General features: G+C 51.2%; 1 protein-coding gene across 4 annotated transcripts in view; it reads right to left on the minus strand.

Moving 5' to 3' along the window:
• The window catches only part of KDM2B (lysine demethylase 2B), a 120,375-nt gene that overhangs the window by 12,271 nt on the left and 87,311 nt on the right, over positions 1-20,793 (minus strand). For all 4 annotated transcript variants that reach the window (XM_048221406.2, XM_026514836.4, XM_057305810.1 and 1 more), the window contains 3 exons: positions 6,834-7,058; positions 1,275-1,418; positions 13-99 (listed from right to left, as the gene is read on the minus strand). In XM_048221406.2, the coding sequence (XP_048077363.2) occupies positions 13-99; positions 1,275-1,418; positions 6,834-7,058 (456 nt within the window). The remainder of the gene's footprint in view (positions 1-12; positions 100-1,274; positions 1,419-6,833; positions 7,059-20,793) is intronic.

Raw genomic sequence — 20,793 nt, forward strand, 5'->3', positions numbered from 1 at the left:
CCCGACACTCACTTTCCCGGTCTTGCCGGCGTGGTTACACTTTGGACACTCCCAGCAGTTTGGAAGCTCATCGTTCACCACGCCCTCTGACTCCTTAATCTGCAAAGGACACACACCAGTCAGCAAGCAGGGAGGGGGCAGAAGATGCCACACCTGCCGGGAACATCAACTACCCCCTCCCAGGTGTCATTTCCAGCCCATCCCTGACCAAGAGAAAACAAAGGTGGTTAAGACGGGTGGCTCTGGATTCTGGCCAGGGGTCAAATCCTAACTTTGCCTCTTACTAGCTCAGCGCTCATGGGCAAATCACTCCCAGCTCCGTGGGCCAGTGCCCCCCATCGTGAAATGGAACATACCTGTCTCACCGCCGTTCTGCAACAGGGAGATAACCTAGGTAAAGCGATTGCTCAGGGCCTGGCACCCAGAAAGGACCCCACCAATTGTTCAGCCATTGAGTAGCACTGTCCTGGGTGCTAAGTGTGAGCAGCTCCCAGGGGCTGTCTCTGATCTGGGAGACAAAGTCACCAGGCAACTAAAACGTGGAGGTCTGACTTCCAAAGGCAGGAGAAAACCGCAGTGCCCCCTTCAGAGTGGGAGGTGTGTGTAGGACGCTGAGCCTTAAGACAAACCCCCTGCCACCACCACAGAGGAACGGAGACACTCCAGAGCTGAGGTCACATCTGGGGCAGGCAGACCTCAATCTTGCTAAAACACACAGATACACATAGGCTGACACCTGGGATGATGGGGAGGTGCCAGGCATGATGACATTCTCTGGGGACAGCCCAGAGCAGTCTCTTCCCTTCAGCGGTGGAACGTGTTGCCTAAGACAGGCAGGCCCAGCGCGGCGGTCCCCGTGAGAAAGCAGCCCTGCCCCGGGCACACGGAGGGAGCAGGCTCTTGGCATACAGCAACACTAACGCAACCACCTGTCGTTACGGGACCCGCCCTCCCCTGGCCCAGGCCTTGTTCTCCCAGAAGCCCGGAGCCAGGATTCCAGCAAGCGACACAAGCACCAAGTCTCTCCCTCTGGTCTGGGTGCACGACTCTGGGAACTGTCTATGGTTCTGAGGTATTGGGGGGGTATGTGTTCATTCCCTCAAAGACACGGGTGGGGACAGTCTGAACTACTCCAGACCCTTCGTGGCCTCACCCAGAACCTCGCAGACTTGGCCTCTGAGGAAGGAAGCTCACAGGCCCCCCAGCATCAGCACCCCCGGAGGCCCACTGTGGGGGTGCCGAACAGCACAGCCAGAGCCCCCGGGACTGCTCACCTTAAGGCATCCAGGGTGGATGATTTCATTGCAGATGGAGCACTCCATGAGCATGAGGTTAAACTTTCCTTCTTCCTCTTCCACGGTGTCTTCCTTCCCGGCCTCGCCACACACCAGGCACACGGCAGTGTGGGGCAGCACTGGCTGAAGAGCCGGAGAGAGCGCAGCCGTGTCAGCAGGGGCCAGGACCCACGGGGGACAGGTCACAGGCCAGGAGTCAGCGAGAACTGGCTCCAGCCCTGCCCGTCGTTCATTCGCTCATTCAGTCCAATATCCATCAGGCTACTCTGTGCGTGCCAGATACTCAGGGCTGGAAGAGCACCGAGCAAGACAAACAGAAATCTCGGCCGCCCTGAGCCTACACTTCAGCGGAGGGAGGCAGACAAGTGAAGAACAACAGTGTATGTTGGGACAAGGGATATGGAGACACGTACAGCAAGGAGGCCGAGGGGTGAGGGGGGCAGGGGGGGCTCCCTGGAAACATGGAGGCCAGGGCCAGCATCATGAGCAAGGAAGGATCTGAAGGCGGGGGCAGGGCATGAACTGCGCCCAGACCCGCGGGGGGCCGAGGCCACGCGTCACCAGCCCTATCACAGCACCGTCCCCACCACCTTTCCAGGGAGGTCTGCAGGGTCAAAACCATCGTCAGAGTAACACTAAGATGTTATCTGCCTTTTCCAACTATGTTGACATTTGCTCCGGTGAGTGAAACTCTGGCACTTGTCAGGGCGGCACTGAGTTTGTCACTGCCACGCGCTCATTACAAAGATCACCAGGTTTCTCTGAAGGGCTTTGATGAGGCAGAAAAAGCTACTGTTATTAAAACCCTGACCCTTGAATACGTAACCTTTTTTTAAAAAATATTTTTTATTATTTGAGTACCTATCTTTTTAATGTTCTGTATGACAAAATAGGAAGTATACATAAAGCACTAGGGCTGCATACCAAAGGACGATGCTTATCGAAAGGAAAGGCCCTCGTGACTAAGCTGTGACCTGACTTGGTCATTTTCTCCATGGAACATCATTCTACTTGACAGAATAACTGATTAAAAAAAAAAAAAAAAGTACTGGCAGATTTCTCAAAGATGAAATGAACTGGTCGCTTCCAGAAAAACAAATTTGTAGCATTTGTTACAAAGGATAAAATTCAAATTTTAAAACCAAAATTTGAATTTTGGAAAACTTACATTAGCCACCATGAACTGGACAGCTTCCCAATACTTAAAAGACTTCGTTCTACGGAGATTGGTGGTGGTGGTAACAAATGTGATTACTTTGTTTTTTACATTGTATAACACTGTGTGCCCCTATTTGGACAATCTGTATAACTCAGGAAGCCAGTGTTTTCCAAATAACCGTGATGTTGTAACATCATGCATGAGCAAATGAGCTTTTCCAGGGGCAAGAAAGACTAATGAATTTTAATGTAACAGTATGAAAAGTTCATTGATACAGTTTCAGATTCCACATTGCAACTAACCTTTAAGAAACTACCACCTGTTGAGTCCCTGCACAGTCTCAGAGATACCCACCGCTACGAAAAGACTATGGAAATTACTCCTCTCCCTTTTCCAACTACAGATGTGCGTGAGGCCCCATTTCCCTCACATGGTTCCTCCAAAACAACATACTGGGATAGAACGAAGACAGACACATGTGTGAAAATGCAGGTATTGTCTAATGAACCAAACATAAAAGAAGAGATTTACGAAAACATAAAACAATGCCATTCTTCCTAATCATTTTTGTTTTGGAAGATGGAGTTATTTCTTGTAAAAATGTTATTTACAAAAAAAATGTTCTTTATAATAACATGTAGTAAGTCTGTTCTTTTCAAATGAATTCAAAGTATTTTTTTAAACTTCCCTGTTTTAATTTTGAATACAATAATAATAATAAATAACCCACATCAACAAAGCTCTTTGGGGTCCCCATAGTTTTCAAGAATTCCCAAGACCACATTTGAGAACTGCTGTACTGGGCTATAAAACCCCCTGCGGGCGGGCCAGCACTCACACACACCCACCTCCCAGTACCTGGGATCCAGAGGAAACACACAATTTTATTACACTGAGTTAAAAGAGCTTCAAATAAGCTCGGATATATGCTCCACTAAATGAAAAGTCTATAAGATGGCACAAACATCTGAGTTCAAATGAATAGAATACTGAAGGCAAAAGAACCATCATTTGTTCAACAAATACTTAATCAACATCTGCTAAAGCCTGAAGCAAGCAACCAAAAGGGGAACAGTAATGAGGAAGGCAGCTGTTCCCTCGAGCTGTCCGGGAGACAGAGCACGCTAAAATCCCAGGAAAACATGGGAAAGGCACGTGCCTGTGCCACAGGAAGCAGCAAGCAGCTGATGTTGGGAGGACACCCAGGATGGGGAATTTGGGCTCCTACAGGCAGAGAAAAGTGGGGAGCAAGAAAAGCAAAAGGCACCTCCAACCCACATGAGAGGGACAGAGAAGCAAGAGCCAGATGCGTGCAGCAACAGCGGGGAGGGCAGGCCAGCCACGGGAGCGCAGACAGCCCAAAGCTGGGCGTGCTGGGTGGGGACTGACGCGGAAATCAGCAGGTGGAACCACAGGCAAAGCCACCTCAGAGACTCAGGAGGGGAACCCAGGCCCAAGTCAGCAGGGCGACAGAGCTGGACAGCGTGAAGGGATGAAGTCTCACAAGGAAGAGCAAAGGGAAGGCTGGTCATGGGCAGAGAGAGACTCTGACACATCAAGAGAGAGGAGTCTGGAAAGGGAAGAGAGGTGGCTTGCATGTGTCAGAGGTGGGTAAACCATGGCAGAAAGAGTCTCTATAAAGTAGAAAGGTTGGAAGAAGAGTAAGGAGGACGCCCAGGGTCAGGCCAAGACTACATTTACTATTAGTTCCAGAAGCCCCATCAGGTTGGACAGACACACAAAAGTGAGGTTTCCTTCAACACTCACTGAGCCAAGTGCCGGGCTAGACACCAGAACTGCAAAGCATATGTGACAGCAGAGACAGGTCCCATAACTGCCTGGAACACGGGGCGGGGGCGGGCAAGGCTCAAGAGGAAGACACAGTGCTGGGTCATGGCCCATGTGCCGAGTTTTAGGCGACAATGTTCTCAAAACCAACAATCCCTACAGACAAACTCTCTTAAATTCTGATAGAATGCGACAGGTCACATGGACCCTCACTCCAGAAAAATGTATACATAGGCATGCAGAGACAAAAAGCTGTATTTAATTTCAAGGGCACTCCCAAATTTCCTGAAATCCACTGAAATGACCTGGGTACAGGTAACAAAAACCCAAGCAATGAAACAAAACTGTATGGCAAAGGAAACAATCCACAGAGTGAAAAGGCAACCTATGGAATGGGAGCAAATATTTAGAAACCCTGCATGTGATGAGGAGTTAACATGCAGAACACATTAAGAACCCCAACTCAACAACCAAAAAAAATCCAATTTAAAAATGGGCAAAGGACTTAACCAGGCATTTCTCCAAAGAAGCTTCGGCCAACACACAAAGATGCTCAACGTCACCCATCACCAGGGAAATGCAGGTCAAAACCATTCGGGTAACCACTACCGGAACAGCAAGTCACAAGTGTGGGCGAGGGTACAGAGAAAGCGGGACCCGTGTGCACCGCTGGGGGGAAGGGAAGGTGGAGCAGCCTCTGTGGAGAACAGCATGGCGGTCCCCAAAACAATTAAAAATACAGCTACTGGGGTGCCGGGTGATTCGGTTGGGTTAAGCATCTGACTCTTGATTTTGGCTTGGGTCATGATCTCAGAGTCATGGAATCAGCCCCAGGATGGGCTCCGTGCTCATTGTGGAGCCTGCTTGAGATTCTCTCCCTCGCCTATTCCCCTCTGCCCCTCCCCCGACTCAGGCGCACATGTGCCTACGCATTCTCTCTCTCTCTCAAATAAATAAACAAAATCTTAGGAAAAAAACCCACAGAGCTACCATATGATCCAACAATCTTACTTCTGGGTATATACTCAAAAGAATTCAAAACAGGATCTCAAAGACATACAGGGCACCCCCATGTTCACAGCAGCATTATTCACAAGAGCCAAGAGGTGGAAGCAACTTAAACATCCATCAACAGAGGAACAGGTAAAGAAAATGCAGCCTATACAAACGGTGGAGTGTTATTCAGTCTTTAAAAAGGAGGAGGTCCAGACTGGCTCAGTTGGTAGAGCATTCAACTCTTGATCTTGGGATCCTGAGTTCAAGCCCCATGTTGGGCACAGAATTTACCTACTTAAAAAAAAAAAAAAAAGAGGAAATCCTGATCCATGCAACAATATAGATGAACCTTGAGGACTTTATGCTCACTGAACTAACCAGCTGCAGAAGGAGGAGCACCAGTCATATGAGGTATCTAAAGCAGTCACACTCAGAAGGTAGAAAGGTGGTTGCCGGGAGCTGGCGGAGGGGAAACGGAGTTGTTCAACGGATATAGGGTTTCCCTTTGGCAAGATGAAAAGGTTCCAGAGATCAGCTTGCACAACGAGTATAAAGGTAATATGACTGCACTGAACACTTAAAAATGGTTAAAATAGTAAATTCTGTTCTGTGTTTTGACCATAGGAAAAAAGGAAACAAAAAACCACTAAACTAAAACAAAAACACACACAGTATGTGTGGAGGGAGAAGGCGAAGGTGCCCCTGGGCTCGGAGGGGCAGCCGCAGCCAGAGAGAAAGGCGCACCCAATGCCAGGCTGGACCTTCGGAGCTCACCCAGGAATCCTGTCCCTCCTGCTGAGCCTGCTTTCCCACAGGAGCAGAAAGATCACTGTTCCCACAGGGAGGACCCCGAGGCCTTGGGAGCAGCGCCCTGCGGAAGGCAGAGTGTGTATGTGCTGGACGGCTGCACGGACAGATGCCGGGACTGTGCCAAGTTGCCAGAGTCTCTGTCTACCACCCTGTCCTGGAGCAAGGCTGGGGGCAGTGAGATAGTCTGCAGGAGCTGGCCAGGCTCTCCGGCAGCCCAGCTCCTGGGCACCATAAATCAGTCCTCTTTATCTGGGGCAGCCCCCTCAGGAAGGGGCACTGACCTTTCACCTAGACCTCTGACTTTGAAGGCAGGACAGGAAGGAAGGGAGGGCGGGCCTAGAACCGTCATGAACTGGACCATAAATGTTGGCAATGGGGTCACAGACAGGACAGGCTGACATCTTTAATGGCAGAGACTTCAAAGTACGTGGTCATCTAGGGAAGGAAGGAGTTCTAAGACCATCAGCGTATGAAGAAAAAGCAGCTCAGCACCATAAGTCTGCCCCTCCCACCCCATTCCTGCAATGTGGAATCTGAAACAGCACTGGTCGGAGCCCCCTTTCTTCCCACAGGGAGCACCTCTGAGGGGTTTCTGCAGCTGGAACATTCTCTTTAAGGGAGAGACTAGAAAGACCAACAAGCAGAAGCACAAGCCGGGGAGGCGGGGTCTGGATGCAGAGGAGGGCGCGGAGGGCCAGGGTGCTCCTGAGGACGGCAGGGCCGCCAGCTCTGCTCTGCCCCCGGGCGTCTCTGGGAGACGGGGCGCCCGCCGCACTCGCACTCACCGCGATGCACTGCCGCATGATGCAGCTCTGCTTCATCCGCCCGGGGCCCCCGAACTTCTTCATGTCCTTGCAGAAGTGGCACTCTCCGCACTCGGTCCGCAGGCAGGCCTCGCACTTGCGGCATCGCGTCCGGCGCCGGCGAGCTCCCGCCGTTGTCCGGTTGGCGGCCAACTTCACGGCGGAGGCCGGGCCCAGCTTCCCCTTGGGCCGACCTACCGCCCGGTTCTGCGGGAGAGCACAGAGGACCGTGAGATGGGCCACAGGGCCGGCCTGACCCCCACGGCAGGGCGTCTGGTCCCAACCCCAGAACCTCAGACGGCGGAGCTTATTTAGAAACAGGGCCTTTACAGAGGTGATCCAATTAAAATAAGGTCATTAGGGTGGGCCCTAATCCAATAGGACTGGCGTCTTTATGTAAGGGGCAATTTGCACACAAGCACAGAGGGAGTGCTGTGGAGACACAGGAAGAAGATGGCCATGTGACTGGAGGGGTCTATAAGCCCAGGAAGCCGGCAGCCCCCAGACGCTGGAAGAGACAAGGCGGATCCTCCCCTAGAGTCTTCAGAGGGAGCATGGTCCTGCCAGCACCTTGATTTCAGACTTCTGGCTTCCGAACTGTGAGAGAGGAAGCTTCTGTTGTTTTAAGCACCCCCATATTGGGTACTTCATTATAGCAGCCCCAGAAAGTGACTAGAGGACACCCTGCTTCTGAGAGCATATCCTGGTTCAAGACCCTTCCGCGGCTGCCACGTCTCAGCACAGGCCCCTGCCTGCCTCCGGCCAGGTTCTGCTTCCCCCAAGAGGCTGCACACGGCCACACGGAAGGCCTCTGTCCCCTCGGCCAGGAACACAAACCCCTCCCTACTCCAGTTGGGTAAGACCTACCCATTCTGCAGGCCCCAGTCTACACACTGCTTTCTTCTGACAGCCCTCCCTGCCCTCCCCGCCCTGTGTTCAGCACGCCTCCTACGGGCTCTGTTCTCAGGGGCCTTCCCTTTGAGACAGAAGAGCTCAGGAAGGCAGTTATCAAGAGTGTCTTGTCACCACTGTCCTTTGACAAGATGGCCTGGCACACACGGTGTGCTCAATGGACTGAACAAAGCCTGGTAGAATGCGACAGTAACCTTAAGGAGCCTTGACTTCTGAGCTCTTCTCTAAACAGGCACCAAATGCTTCTTTCCCCGCCACTCAGAAGAAAACAGAGAAACAGATGAACAGAAGAATGGTGCAGCAATGCAGAACAGTGAACCAGCCAGCCACAGGTCCTGCTCAGAGTCCTGCTGTTGGGGCTGGCAGCTGCAGAGCCCCTTGCCAGCCAGGATCCATGAGGGGGCTCCCAGGCCAGCTGCCAGAGGACACCGTCTGCTGAGGTCCCCTGTGCACCTGGGACTAGAAGCGGGAGGGACCAAGGCCAGTAGTGTGTGTTATCTGAAACACCTTTCCAAGTAGCAGGAGTCTGCTAAAAATGGTTCATCGGTCAGGGAGACACACTCCTTATCCCAAAACTATCTGATCAAATTGATCTGATGCTTACAACAGCCCCTTCGCGGCCAACTAATCTCAAATTCGGTACCAGCCTTTTAGTTTTACTTGCTTGCCACACCTGGGTCCCTCACAAAAGCCCCTCCTCTTGTCAGCTCCCAGGCCCAGAAGTATGGTCACTATGTATCACAACAGTGCAAAGGGTCCTCTTTCCAGAGACCCCTCCCCACACCACCAACCGGGGCTATCTAGAAAGCTATAACCACATCAGGAAGAATTTCTCTGTGAGTAAAGCCTCGCCATCATCCACTTCTTCCGCAGTGCAGTGGTCCCTGCAGAGAGGTGAAAATCTCACACTTCCCCCAACCCCCTCTGGTACTGACACTAGGTGGATCCTTCCCTCCAATTTTTTTCCTAGCAGCCTGCAACATTCCAGGGAGCCCTGCTACTCTGGATCTTTATCCCACTCAACATTCTCTGAACTCTGAAGAGGAAAGGGAGACACAAGACGTGGCTCCAGTGGCCCATCGGTCTTCATCGACTCCACCCTGACCCCACTGCTCCCACAGAGCCACTCCACACTCAGGCCCCCCCTCAGCTGCAGGGTGACGCGGCCAGTGGCCCTGTCACCAGGGAGGCCCACTGTGGAAGGGGCGGCTCCCACACGAGCTACTTGGTCTTCCATCAGTGAAGGTCTCGCAGTCTCCTCCCACCAGTCCTTACACTGTACCCCAGTGAGGTCTGGGGTGCCCCTTGTCACACACAGGAGGAGCTTAGCAGCCCTAACACCAGAAGAGGGACAAATCGGCCTACATATCACACACGTCCATTCAGGTCAGGTACTGCTACCAAAGGAGTAGTTAAAAAAAAAAAATTTTTTTTTCCAGAGCCTTTGGAGTTGAGAATGGTACACAGGGGCCATGGATCTGAACACTAAGCAGCTGACCAAAGAGCAGCACGTGTGCCAGGCGGAGGCAGCCGTAAGGATGGTGACAGCAGATACTTGCTGACTGCCTGCTCCTGTGATCCTTTTACGTATGACAGGACCTTATTTTCCCAATAAGAACCCCACGAGAGATGCCATTTCTCAGACGAGGAGACTGGAGGCAGAGGTAAAGTGACTTGTCCAAGGTGACGGAGCCAGCAGGAGATGAGCACGCGCCCCACCTGAGCCCCGCGGACCAGAGCAGATGAGCAGGTGCAGCAGGGCGCGAGCCCACCGGACGGGAGCCCACACCCCTGGAATGGGCCCCCGGTTAGTGCCTTCACACCCATAGCAGACAGGTGCCAAAAAGAGGTACGGAGAAGCACATTCACTTCCAGAGAAAAGGAAACCAGGAAGGTTTCTCCCTCTCTTCACAGCTCGCCAGAATCAGATTCCACCCCTATAAAGAGCACATGTCCCAGAAGCAACTCACTCATCTAATCCCTGAAACGCGGGCAACGAGGCGGACGATTCTGAGCCCCAAGTCGGGTACAGAGAGAGCAGTGCAGTCCGACCTCCAAGGACAAACCAAGGGTGAAGGGCTGAAACTCTGACCCCCAGAGCAGGCGAGTCTAAGGACTAGCTGCTTTGGTGAAGGACTGAAAACAATTCCCAGAGTCCAAACACCGCTCTCTCCTCCCACTCAGGAACGCCAGGTATAAATAGCCACTGGGCGCCTCTGGCCTTACTGGCCGCGGGGACAGTGTTCCTCTGAAGTAAAACGTCGCGCCAGTGTCACAGAGCTCATATGTGACTGTGAAACAAGCCTACCTTCCCGTGCTTTCCAAAGCACATTCTCATCCAGAGAGGCACTTTTCCAACCCGTGGAAAAAACAAATCCTCCTGGATCCCAATGGCGGCTGAGACATCCTGGAAAATGACAGAGCAAATGACAGACAACGTCCTGAAAAAGATGTGAGGAGGCCCTGTTTTCCAAAGACCTCGACTCAGCCCGTCTCTAACCGGCTGCCAAGTCAAGCTAGAGAAGTTGCTGCTGCCTGCAGCTTCGTGGCCAGCTTTTGTGGGAAGTGGGAGCCAGCTGGCTCATCAGGAGTTGATTAGGCAACACCTGAAATGCAGGATCCTAAGACTGACCACCCAGAAAATCAACAGGTGAGAAAGACACTGGAGGGTCTCTATGAAGGAAGGTAAACAAGCCAAAGCCCTGTCATTCTGGCGTGAAGCTTCTGTCCTAAGCTCTTCTGCATGGTATCTAAAGGTTCACAACCCAATTCTAAATTCCACTCTACCCTACCTTTGCCTCTATTTGTTCAAGTAACCCAGAATGCATCTTTGTTAATTTCAGCATAAACTGGTCTTCTCAGCAAAAGGGAACGATGGTATCCACTGACCTTCACTTACAAACCAGCCTTCTCAATCCCAAGGCCACTTGTTGATTTTATCAACCCAGCTCCACCTGTTAAGGAAATCTGCAGTCCCACACGCGCCCCCCACCCCCACAAATCATAATATTCCAACACCTCTGCTCCACCAGCTACTCCTAAGCATCTTCCTTAAAGGGAACACTATTACAGTAGTTCTTTCATGCGTTCCACAAATATTTGCAGAGCCCCTACTATCCATCAGATCCTCTTCTGAATATTCATGGCCAGAACCTCTTTAATCTCTCATCTCTAAAACGCTGGGATTAAAATTACTTGGAATAACCTAAGTTAATGAAAAGACATCCCATGTTCATGGATTGAAAGACAATATTGTCAGGATGGCAATACTCCCCAAAGTGATCAACAGATTCAATGTAATCCTTATTAAAGTCCCAGCTGGTTTTTTGCAGAAATTGACAAGCAGATCCTAAAATGCATGTGGAAATGCCAGGGACCTGGAAAGGCCACAAGGATCTTGAAAATGAAGAATAAAGTTGGAGGATTAATACTTCCTGACTTCAAAGCTTACTATAAAGCTACAGTAAACAAGACCACGTGGTGCTGGCAGAAGGGCATACGGATCAATGGAATTGAGACTCCAGAAATAAACACTTACAATATTTATGACCAAACAATTTTCAATGACCAACTGATTTTCAACAAGTGTGTCAACACAATTTAGTGGGGGGAGGAATAATCTTTTCAACAAATGGTTCAGGGACATGCAAAAAAGAATGAAGCTGGAGCCCTCCCTCACACTATATGAAAATTTCCTCAAACATGGATCAAAGACCTAAATGCAAGAGCTAAAATGGTAAAACTCTTAAAAGAAAACATAAGGGTAAATCTTCATGACCTTGAATTAGGCAATGATTTCTTGGCTATGACACCAAAAGCACAGGCAACAAAAGACAACAGATAAATTGGATTTCAAAACTAAAGACTTTTGTGCTTAAAAGGGGCACAATCAAGTGAAAAAGTCCAGAGAATGAGAGAACATATTGCAAATAATACATCTGGTAAGGGACTAATACTTAGAATATATAAAGAACTCTAACAACTCAACAATAAAAAGACAAGCATCCCAATTTGAAAATGGGCAAAGGATTTAAATAGGAATTTCTTCAAAAACATATATATAGGGGTGCCTGGGTGGCTTAGTTGGTGAAGCTTCTGACCCTTGATTTCGGCTCAGGTCTTGATCTCAGGGTTGTGACACTGAGCCTCATGGCAGGCTTCGCACTGGGTATGGAGCCTGCTTAAGATTCTCTCTCTTCCTCTACGCAACCCCCCCCCCGCTCTCTAAAATAAAACAAACCCCCAAAATCCATATATACAAATAGGGAATAAGCACATGAAAAGATGCTGAACATCGCTAGCCAACAGAGCATGTAATCTGCGCTGGAGATTCATTCATTAATGAGTCACACATTCACCCACCTGCCTACCCAAGTTTTTTCTGGCTGAGAATTATGTACCAGATTCAGTGCTAGGTGCTGGGACTACAGAGATGAGTAGATGTGCTCCATACTCTCAAAGGCATTACAGTCCACGGGGAGAAAGACAACCATGTAAATGCAATGCAATGTGATAGTGATGATGAGATGATGATATTAAAAGTAACACTGATTGAAGTAATCCCTCTTTTCAATATTTGCCATCAGTAATCTATGAGATAGAAATTATCTCCACTCAGAAGTGAGGAAACTGAGGCACAGCAGAGTCAAGTCATCTGCCTAATGTCATGGGGCCAATGAAGGAGAAGCTGAGGCAGGAGGCTGGACAGGGGCTCTAAAGCCTGGACCCTGGCATGCTGACCCAGAAGAAATGCCTCATCTCACTAGAGAGGGAGGATGGGAAAGAGGGTCACAGACATAGGAGGTGGTGACTAAGGGTCTTAAGGGAGAACAGGCCTCTGCACTGGGATAGGGGTAGAGAGTAGATATTCTAGGCAGAAGGAAGAGTAATAAGATGGAGAGGTGAAGCTACGCAGCACATTCAGTAGCCTGATATGGCTACTGGAAAACAGCCTTGAGATGGCAGGAGCCTAATCCTGCAGGTCCTCATAGGACACAGAGAAATGGTGTCCCCTATAAGAGCAGTTAAAGGACTTTACATTCAGGAGCAACATGATCACATTCTGGCAAGTGTGTGATATTTTTTTGCATGGTGAGCAAGATGAAAGGCAGGGAGAAGAGATGAGGGTACCACAGTAGCCCAGGCTGAGGATGAGGAAGACCTGAACAGAAGCCACACATGGGTTGAGAGAGGGGATGATTCAGGAGATGTTTTAGAAGCAGACCCATGAAGCTGCCTGAACATGGGGTATGCAGGCAGGAAGAGTCCTGAAAAGCTCTGAGGTTTCTGGCTTGAGCAACAGGAGAACAAAGGGCTTAGGAGAGGGAGGAGAGATCAATGACTCCAACACGGACACGCAGACTCTCAGGGGCCAAGGGGGCATTCAAGGAAGGTGGCCACAGGCAGGAGGGACCAGAGCCAATACACAACTGGAAGTCAGCATCACATACTGTCAAACTAGTTAAGTCCATGAGGTTGTCCAGGGAGAAAAGGCAGAGTGAAAAGAGGGCCCTGGACACTACGTTCAAGACTACAAACATTCAAAGGCCAATGCAAAAGACCGCCCTGTAGAGGAATGGCCGGAAAGCCAGGCAAAGCAGCAGGAGGCTGTGTCACCACTGAAGCAGGGAAGTTTCAAGAAGGGATGACTGTCGAGGAGTCAGTGAGAAAAACAGTGAAATGTGGCTGTGTGTTTTTACAATTAAGACAGTTCTGTGTTTCCCACCAAGCTACTCCCAACAGCAGCACACTGACACGTAGCCCCACAAGGGGTAGCCACAGGCCCCCAAACAGTATGGATTCCTTTGTCATGCTAATGTCGTATTCTGCGTAACACAGATTCATCTCAACATATGTCTGCTCCCAAACCTTCGTACATAATGGACATTCCAGGAAAAGCTGGATTTTAGCAGCATCGTGGGGTCCCTTAACACACACCTGTAGACTCCAGGGAGGGCTTTGGTTTGTTTATATACTAAGGGTAAGGAGCAAGAGAATAAAAACACAAGAGCCACCAGAAACCCAGGGGATGAGAGAACCTCTGGAGAATCTGAGGAAAGCTAAGGATCTTTTCCCAGAAAAATTCACACAAAGTCAAAACCTTTGCATAAAATTTCAGGAAGGTTCAGGGATTCCAGTCCTAAAATTTCACTAAGAAGCTATAATGAGTAACACATTAGTGTTACTTCTGAGAGAGTTTCCTCTTCATAATTTTCTAATTGTTACTTTTATTTTTTTTTAAACAGACAACAATCACTTTTATTATTTTTTTTAAAGTAGACTCCACACGCAGCATGGAGCCCAACACAGGGCTGAGCTGATATCAAGAGTTGCATGCTTTACAGACTGAGCCATCCAGGTGCCCCAACAACCACTTTTAGTTTGAAATAAGGAACAAAGCTATTTTCACTTCAAGGGTTAAAAAAAACAACAAACAAAAAAACAAGATAGAACAAGAATTTTCATCAACAGCCCTTCTTTAAGGGGCATCTCTTCAAACTCAAAACAGCTAAAGAATTTTCTGACACATTCTGCACTGGAGAAGCAAATGAAGTCCATGGGAGAAGGCCCAAACAAGAGTTTGAGCACTGGCAAAGGGCATGCCAAGGGGTCTCCTCCCATCTACCATCACCCCCTCGCTCCTGTCCCACACTGGGAGCAGGGGCAATGGCTGCTGTGGGAAGGAGTGGGGCAGATAGGCCTAATGAAGCCTGATGCCACCCAGGTGGGGACAAGAAACATGCACAACATTTCAAGATGGAACAGGCAAAATTCTGATGCTGAGGGGTGGTAGTGGAGGGCTAGGCGCAGCTGCTGGAGGTAACTGGGCAATAGTAACTTTGCAATAGGGCCTCTACTGGTCTCTTCACACAGCAGGTGGTGAGTGTACCCGCGTGCCCAAACTCCAAGCCTTCACCCCTCCTTGAGGGACACTTTCCAGAAGAGTGGGGGTCTAGAGCCCAGAGACTCACTCTCCTGTGGAAGACACTAATGCTTTTGAGATCCTTAGAGGAAACCACCGTTCTCAGGCCCAAGAAATCCCGAGGCTGGGAAAACTTGTGAGGAAGGGAAGGAGGCGGCAAGGAGCCCTGAGCCACAGCCTGGAGCTTCCACAAACGCAGGGTCCTTCGCTGACAACCATCTTCTGTTGGGAATATGGGAAAAACCTGCTGCCCATTGACCTGGCTTAGGGGTCATCTCAATACACCTGAGTGGAACAAGTCATCTTAAAGTGAACCTCGAGAACTCTGCTGACAGCTCCAGAAGTGCCACACAGGGATGACTGATGTGTGGAGGAGGAAAGTGATCTCGCTACAGGGAGCACTGGTCCTTTCCTGATGGAAGTCTGTCTCAGGAGTGGCAGACCTGAAAACGTGTTTTTTAGCCCAGAGACATATGAAGTCTTGTCTCATACACTGTCAAAGATTGTATCTACCATAGGCCACAGGGTGTGGCCAAATTAAAAAACCAAAACAAAGCAGGTAACAGGAACCTCAATTCTGAAACACCAAAGCAGTGTCAATGCTGAATACAAGTGTCTTCTTATGAATGAGCAGATGCAGAAAGGGTAAACTGTTGTCAGGAATTAGGCAGATCCAAACTGAACTGAAAAATTTTCAAACCAAGATTTGGTGTGAACCAAGAAGCAAGAACTGAGAACCATTCCCACACTGTGCTACTGGCTTGACAAAAGTTCCAAGACAAAACCACTTGGATTGTCTCTGGGTTAATCCAAACGGTTAAGACCAGCCAGATTCCGGAACACCATAAGGTGCATGTGCCTGAAAAATATCCAGCAAAACTCAGAAAACAATAAAATGTAACTAAACAATAAAATTTAACTTGGTTTGTTAGATAAAACCACTTAATGACATGTGCGATACAATTTAAGCCCAGCATATACAGCGCTTCCTCAATCACCCCTAATGGAAGAGAAAAACGTTTCTACATCTCGGCCTGAACATTCCAAAACATCTTTATTCCACTGAGGAAATGCACCCAGGATTATAAATAAGCATCTTATTCACCTGGTCCCGTGCCCACATGATAACTCAACCCACCCCATGCTTAATTCCTCGGACGTGTCTACCTAGCCTGTGCCCTGTTGCAAATATTGTGCAGATTATACTCCGTAAATTCTCAACTTTCTTCCCCCGCTTCCTAAACACTTATCTTCCCGTAGTAAATTCACGCCATAAACACACCCAGGGCTTTGTTTTATACACAGATTTCTCCCCCCAGGTCCCAAGAGAGGTTGCTTTCCCTTCTAAATCCAACTGAGGCCAAATACTGCCATCTGGGGTCACGGCTTCCTCCCGCCCCGCCGCGGCGGAGCGCACTCGCCGGGTTCCGGATTCCCCGCGCCGGCCCGAGGCTCGCACCCCTTCCTGTCTCCGTCTGCCCACGGCGGGCGGCGGGCGCGAGGCGCCCAGACAAAAGCTCGGGCCGTCGGGCCCACGGGCCCCGGGCCGCGGCGTCCTCCAGCCCAGAGGCCGAGGGTCCCGGTGCAACTTCGCAAACAGAAAGGAAGGAGGCGCCGGCGGCCGCAGGTCCGGGTGCGCCCGGGGCGGCCGGCACGCGCGTGGGCCGCGGGCGAGGGCGCGAGGGGAGGGCGAGGCGCGCCCTGGCCGCCAGCGCCGGCGCCCGCAACTTGCCCGCGGGCCATAGCCCGCGCCCGGCAGGGCCCGCCCGACGGCGAGGCCCACATTGTCCCCGCGGCACGGCCGGCCACCCTCGCGCACCGCCGCTCGCACACGCCCCCTGCCCGGGCCGGCTGCGGGGCCCGCGGCGCCCCGGCGGCCGCCGGCCTGCCGCGCTCCTCCACGCCCCGCTCGGGCCCGGCCCTGGCGGCCCCGCCGGCGGCGGCTGCAAAACTTTCTCCTCATCGCGGCGGCGGCGGCGTCGCGGCCGCCCCGGGCGCGTCAGTCGGTCGGTCGGGAGGTCGGCGGGCGGGCGGGCGGCCGGTCCCTCCCTCAGCCCCACCCCGGGCCGCCGACCTGGTCCGGCTCCGATTCATAGTCGTCGTCCTCGGCGCTCACGGACATGGCCATGGCTCATGGTGGGCCCAGGCTCGCGCGCGCTGACATGGCTGGAGCGGCGCCGCCGCCGCCGCCCGCCCGGAGCAGGCTCGGCTCGCCCTGGCTCGGGCTCGGGCTCGGGCTCGGGCTCGGGCGCCTGCTGCCGCGAGGAGGGAGCCGCGCCGCGCGCCTCGCACGCCCGCGCGGGAGGGGGCGGGGAGGGGCCGGCGGGGGGAGGGCCGGGGCGCTCATGCATATGCATGAAGCGAGCCAGGAAGGGGCTGGCCCCCCGGGCCGGCGGGCCAATGGCGCGGCCGCGGCGCTCGGGCCGCACACAAAGGGAGCCCGGCCTGCGGTGACATGGGGGCGGGCCCGCCGAGGGCGGCCCCTCGCGGCCGGCGCGCGGGGACTGGGACTGCGTGGGGGCGTGCCCCACGGCCCGCCCGGCCCGCGCGCCACGGGATGCACATGGGTGGCTGCACGCCGCCGCCGCTCTAACAGGAAATGCACGCCCGACCTGGGGTGGGGTCTTTTGTGTGGTCCTGCGGGGCGTCTCGCGGGAGCCCCGGGGCGCACAGTCCACGGGGGGTGGCCCTGCACGCGACATAAGAGTCCCTGTGCACCCGGCAGCGGGCACACGGGCTCCCGGGTTTGCACATGCTCTGGGACCAAGACCTGATGCCCGCGAACCCGGGAGTCCCGTACCCGGAGCTTGCAGGCCCGCTGGCCTGGATGGGTTCGGGGGCCCAGTTCCCCCGGAAGAGGGCAGTTGGGTTGGGCCGGTCCCCTGACGCTGCCCTTTCTGCCCTCAGGTTTGCCGTAACACATCACCGTGAAACGTACGGTGATGCTGGTGGGAGTTCCCCTAGAGCTCCCTGACTTGGAGGTTACCAGAGAGAACGCCCTGAATGCACTCTGCCCCAAGGTGGGGGTGCCCCACCCTCTTGGACAGGAACCCTCCTTCCGGTGGTGTCCTGGAGGCGGTGTGCGCTGGAGGCGATCTCAGAACGGGTACAGAGCTGCAGGCCTGAACCCAGTTCTCCTAGGAGATTGGCAGCTCCCCGAGGCTGGCCCAGAAGGTGTAGGTTTCTAAATTCTTTAAACTGTAAAGGTTCCTCTTAATGCTTAATCTAAAAGCAGACACTCGCAGAAAACTGTTAGTGGAAATCCAGACTGAGATTCATTTAAAAAAAAAAAGTCTATGGGGCACTTATGCCCACAGCCCTCACGCCAAAGGAGGAGCTCTGACCATTAGCTAGAGTGATCAATGCTGTTACAAGCATCAAAACCACAGCTAAGCTCAAGACAAGGAGTGGGATGACTTAGCTGGGCAGATGGCACACGTATCATCTAACTACGAATGTTTAATATGACACTAAACATGCATATCTGTACCCGCTCAGTCCCTTCATCTGTAAAATGGGAAGGCTTGCCCAACGGAAAGATGAGCATCCTTCTGCAAAGAGATCAAAGGCTTTCCCAAGAAAAAGCGCATTAGCTGTGAAATCTGGTGATCAACTCTGCACTGTTGTCCAACTGTTCTTCATGCCCAGGCCACTGGCCATGAAATCCACTCTGAGAACAGAAGGGACCCACAGGCAGGTCGTGGCCTGGGCTTTCAAGGAAGGCAGAATATGTGTGGCAGTGACCTTGTAAATAAAACTCAGGAGGCTTCTAGCTGGGAGTCGGCAGGAGTGAGTAAACAGGGAAGTCAGTTTTACTGAGTGGATTCTGAAGTCTGTACGAAATTTATACACCCACTGACACTATGGGAAGAAATCCCAGGAGACTTGCTCTTTACTGAAACGTATCTGTTCTGAGTTTCCTTCCTCCCTTCTTACAGTTTTCACAATCCACTCAAGGTTAACAAAAAGAAAAAGCAAAAGAATATCCCCCTCCTCCACATCACTCCATCCCCCAAAATCTCAGCTTTTAAAAAGCTATCATGATGAACCAAAGTCTGTATGTGATGACCTCTTAGGAGCCATTCTACCTGGTGGGAAGCCCCTTAAAATAAAGGGGAGGGGCTGATAAAATGCTAATCATGCTTTCATTTCATTGTCATTCACTGTGGTCAGAACTGCAAAGGTACAAAGATACCCAAATACCATCATACATCAAGAGAGAGAGGTAAGGAAGTGGGACTGTCTTTACCGTCTCTCCCATTGCTTATGAGGAGTGCAAGATTACCTAGACTTGTCTTTGGGCCAATTTCTTTTGAACTCTCAAAAGCTCTTTTCCGTATTTAAGGAAGTAAAAAGGCACGGTTCTCATTTACCATGGCGCAAAGAAGAGAATGGGAAAATGTTGATTAAACAGAAGGGGCAGCTAGCACAAACTTCCTTCCACCATATCATTTCTGAACTAGAAGGGGCCTCAACCGACCCCCTCACTTCACAAGTGAGGAAATGGAGACCCAAAGAAAACTAGGAAGTGGCTCTCAAGCCCAGGGTCCCTTATATAATAACACCACCCAGAGACACCCCCCACCACCACCTTCCAGGGGTCCAGGCAGTAATAGCAGCTAATATTCACTAACCATGGTTGAAGGGCTAGAGCCAGTGCTGAGTGTTCTGTAGACATTATCTCATTTATCCCTTTACGCAGTCCCATCAGGTATGTACCACTGCTCACCCATTTTATAGAAGAGGAAACTTAGGCATATTGCTGCTCAGAAATGAAAGGACCTGGATCTGAACCCGCAGGCAGCTGGAGCCTGGAGCCTGGAGCCTGGAGCCTGGAGCCTGGGCTGTTAATCACACCACTCCAATGCCCCATGCCAGAGACAAAAGAAGAGGATGCCAAATGAGACCGATGTAAGAATCCAAGTGAAAAACTCAGACTTAATGTAGAATTAAATTAACTGTCCCTTATTAAATTTTGCAAATGCTGTATTCTTGGTTCAAATTCAATTTCAAGGCAGATAGGTATGGTTTTGGTAACCTTTGGTAACCAAACTGCTGTCTGATCATCCGTCTGGGCCAACTCTGGAAGTAGGAAACCAGGATTAAGACACAATAATGCAGTGGGTTCTCTCCAAACATTAAGAAGGCTCCTGCCAGCCACTATCCTAACACCTCTTAAAAATTCCTCCTCTGACACTTGCAAAGAACTTCTTACTCCTCTGCTTCCCTCGATCAAGTTTCCTTTAGCTAACTGGCACACACAATTATCCAACATTTGTTTTGTATTAATAGCAAGCTGGGCTGTATATAAAATACATTATGTTAGCCTTGGCCCAGTAGAATTGCCATCTGAAAATTTAGTGTTTACATTGTGCTTTAGGCTTGTCCTTTCTCCCTCTTGACCTCATCTTTGAGTGACCCTAAGAGCTGAACACTCTCCTGGCTCCACTTAGCCAAGGCTTATGTTCTTAGAAAGAGCTTCCCAAAGCTGATGCCGCCCCGGGCAGTTGGTGCTTGCCCTGAGCCAGGAGGATCCAGAACTTTTACCAAGTGGTCAGGAAATAAATAAAAACAGATGGGAGCAGAATCAGCCCTGGTCACGGTGGGCACCCACTTCCCCAATTTCTCTCCAAGTGTCATTTAATTTTCTGGTCTGCCTATCAGACCATGAGACACCAGGAATGACCCCTGTTTGCCGACTGTGCCCAGAATTAGCCACGCTGTCTCCAGTGCAGGCACAGGCGGTGAGCTTAGGTTAAAGGAGGGAAGCCATCCTCTCCATCCCCATTCCCGGGGACAAGGGACAAGCTGCTCCCCTGGACTCTGGACTTCCCTAGGACAAGGGTCTCTCCTGCAGGTGGCCTCTTTCCTTGAGCCCATGTCGAAAAGGGCATGGCTAAAGCTTGGGAACGTTATTGCCCAGAGGATCGGGGCAGGGAAAGAGAATGAATTCTCTGTGTCCAGACCTGTCACTGGCGGGCATTCTCCTAAACCAATGGACCCCATTTGTAAACATGCCCCTAAGGAGGGAACAGAAATGACAGAACAGGCACACGAAGGGTAGCTTCCTAGTGCAAGCAATAATTTATACTTAACAAGCAACAGAGA

Source organism: Ursus arctos, unplaced genomic scaffold (assembly GCF_023065955.2).
Source record: "Ursus arctos isolate Adak ecotype North America unplaced genomic scaffold, UrsArc2.0 scaffold_34, whole genome shotgun sequence".
Classification (NCBI taxonomy): domain Eukaryota; kingdom Metazoa; phylum Chordata; class Mammalia; order Carnivora; family Ursidae; genus Ursus; species Ursus arctos.